The sequence below is a fragment of the Tupaia chinensis genome, unplaced genomic scaffold (assembly GCF_000334495.1).
Source record: "Tupaia chinensis unplaced genomic scaffold, TupChi_1.0 Scaffold143636_1, whole genome shotgun sequence".
Taxonomy (NCBI): Eukaryota; Metazoa; Chordata; class Mammalia; order Scandentia; family Tupaiidae; genus Tupaia; species Tupaia belangeri.
This window is the reverse complement of record NW_006203484.1, coordinates 907027-910057: the sequence shown is the minus strand read 5'-3', so window position 1 is coordinate 910057 and position 3031 is coordinate 907027. Positions and strand designations below refer to the sequence as shown.

The following is a 3031-nucleotide window of genomic DNA, read 5'->3' as shown; positions in this document are numbered from 1 at the left end:
TTTCTACCCTCCCAGAGACAAGGGTGCCAGGGAGGCATTGGCACCCAGGGCAGTGAGCCTTCCCTGTGGGTGGCTGGGGCACCGTGAAGAGGATGCAGCCTGTGGAGGCCAGGCCACTGCACGGGGAGGGGCTGAGGCCCTGTTCTTATGTGGCCCCTACGGCACCTAGACTGGCCTGTGAGTGTGGTGGGTTCCAGGTGACCAGGCGTTTGGGAGGCTACCACCAAGAGCCTGTGTCAGGGAGCTTAGTCTCTGCCGTGTGAGCTGGTGGGGTTTGGGAGTAGGCTTCTGTCTCAGCGTTTAGAGAAGTAGAATATATCAAGTCAGGAAACTACAATGTTCATTTGGAGCGGAGAGAAAAGGTGAGCTGTGAGAAGGGGCATTTCATATCCCAGCATAGTGACTTGGGGCAGGCCTGGCACCCTCTCTGAGCCTCAGTTCTCCTAGCTGACTCCTAGTTAGCTCCTGAGACCTGGGTAGAGGATCTGGGAGGTGCTGATTACGGGCTACTAAGCGTGGAGCCTCAGGTTCAGGTGCACAGATGTGTAAAAGCCGTAGCTATTATGTTTAGGCTTGTTGCTTGGGTGGCTTCCTGGGGTTACTGCAAGTACACTGGCCCCATGTCCAGGGTGGCAGGGTTTGCCTGTCTGTCTTCCTGGCCTGCCTCCTTCTATTTTAGAATGGAGAGCCGAGTGGCTCTGCAGGTAGGGCGTGGGAGGTCCTGAATGCTGGCCATTGCTGAGCGGAACACAGGAAGCAGAACTCTTCTGACACAGAGGAGGTTGCATTGAGGTGAGTCTGCATGATGAATGGGGTTTCCTTAAGGTAGGAAAATGGGAGAAGTCATTCCTGGCCAAGAGTCTCTCAGCACCTGGGTCCTAGAGGTCCAGAAGTGTTTGACACACTCAGAGTTGAGACCGGTGTGGCAGGCAGAAGAGGAGACAAGTACACCTCAGTCTGGTGGTTCAGGGCGAGTTGCTTAGGCTATGGCCCCAGGTAGCTGGAGGCCACCACGGCTTATTATTTAGCTAGTTTATTTTTAACTTTCATATTATCAAGAATATCATTTTGGGGGCCAAGCAGATGGCGTCGTGGTTAAGGCACTGCATTCCCACATGACTAATCATGGTTCAAGGCCTGGACCTGGCAGCTTGAAAATCACACTTGTATGTGTGAACTCAAAATCCCGAGAGGAGAATGGGGATGGGATTTCGGCATGACCACCCTCCCCAGGGGCGATTTCTTACTTTTTCTGTGTCTCCCTCTTGTGAGCACACACTCTATGGCAAAAACCTTAAAAAAATTATTTTGTTAATTTAAATATAACCAAGTATGTCAAAATATAGGTCAGTCTGCTTACTAAGAAAATTATATTCCAGGGACCAGCAGTTGGTGTAATGGCTGTGTTGCTGGACTCCCATGTAGTCGACCACGGTTCAAGTCCCGGACCCAGTGGCTTAAACTCATGCTGGGCACATGTGCTTGTGTGCCCAAGATCCCGAGAGGAGAATGGAGGAGAGGGGATTGCGGCGTGACCATCTCCCTGGGGGGTGATTTCTCGCTTTCTGTTTTTCTCTTTCTGTCTTTCTCTTTCTGTCTTTCTAGCGAATGCACGTGCTCTATAGCAACCCCCCCCCCCAAAAAAAAGAAAATTATATTCCAAACAGTCTTTTGTATACTTTTGGGAACTTGAAGTATGTTTTCCCCCAATGGAAAAGTATTCTGAATGATTAAGTTCTGAGACTAAATCTCCCAATTGTTCTTTTCAAAACAAAGGTGAAACATGGTAAATTTAAAGTAAAGTGGTGTGTCCAGCAGGTGGCATAGTGGTTAAGGCACTGGACTTCCACATGCACGACTGCAGTTTGAGTCCCAGATCAGATGACTTAAAAATCATGCTGGGCACATGTGCATGTGTGCCCAAAATCCCAAGAGAACGGGGAAAGGGGATTGTAGCATTGCCTTCCCCCATGGGGAGTGATTTCTCACTTTGCCTCTCGCTGTCTCACACACACCCTATGTCAAAAAACCTTTTAAAATAGATAATAAAGTGGTTTAGAAGATCAAATTGCAGAGGCCCATTTTGTTTCCATCTGTCTTGTGCCCTGGGATGTTTTACCCCAGGAGGTTGTGGTCAGGTCAGGGCTAGAAAGTGGTCTCAGGACATAAACTGAGGTGGAGGTTAGAGAAAGGAGCATTTAAAGACGCACCTGGGGAGCACATGGCTTTGACTGTGGGGTGCGGGCAGGGGTGGAGGAGAGTGTCTGCCAGCTGGAGCGTCTCCTGGGTGTCTGACGCTGCACTCTGGGTGCCCCATTGCAGCTGGCCTGTAAGCAAGTAGGAAGACTCTGGTCTGGTGGGAGATGCCAATTTTTTAAAAAAGGAGTATTTTATTTAACTTTATTTATTTTAATTTGACCAGAGAGGGACAGAGTGAGAGAGAGAGAGAGAGGGAAAGTGAGAAAGCAAGCTGCCAGGCCCAGGACTGGTCCGCCATGTGGGAGTCCAACGTCCTTTATCACCATGCCACCTGCCGGCTCGGGAGATGCCATTTTTAGAGAATTAGCAGATTTTTTTAAATACCAGAAGGGGAGACATAACAAGGAAACAGGGTTTCCATAGCCCAGAACACAGTCTCGTTGCCCAGCGGCTTTTGCATCCTCCCTGGATCAGGGCGCCCGCATTTCTCCAAACTCTCCGAGGCCCTAAGGGTCCACCCAGGCCTGAGGAAGCCCACATGTTTGTGGCGTGGGGTACGTGACTCGCTCCTGGGGCTGTGGGAGCAGGACCTCTGCTACCTTCACCCTGCCCCAGCATCTGCTGCACGGGGACTCAGAATCGCAAACCTGCGCTCTTTATTTCTTCCAGAGTGCGACGTTGGTGCTTCCAAAGCCGTGGTGAACGGTCTGGCACCTGGCAGCAATGGGCAAGACAAAGGTAAGGCTATGGGAGAGAAGCTGGGGGAGTGTGCTGAGTACGAGGCGGGGCCGTGCGGAGTGAGGCGGGGCCATGCAGTGGGGGGTCGGGGCTG

The 3031-nt window shown here is 51.2% G+C and overlaps 1 protein-coding gene across 1 annotated transcript in view; it reads left to right on the top strand.

Annotated features, from left to right (window-relative positions):
• SORBS1 (sorbin and SH3 domain containing 1) overlaps positions 1 to 3031 on the top strand; it is a 140974-nt gene that overhangs the window by 3325 nt on the left and 134618 nt on the right. Inside the window, 1 exon segment of the mRNA XM_027766694.1 lies at positions 2869 to 2937. Within this exon segment, the coding sequence (XP_027622495.1) occupies positions 2869 to 2937 (69 nt within the window).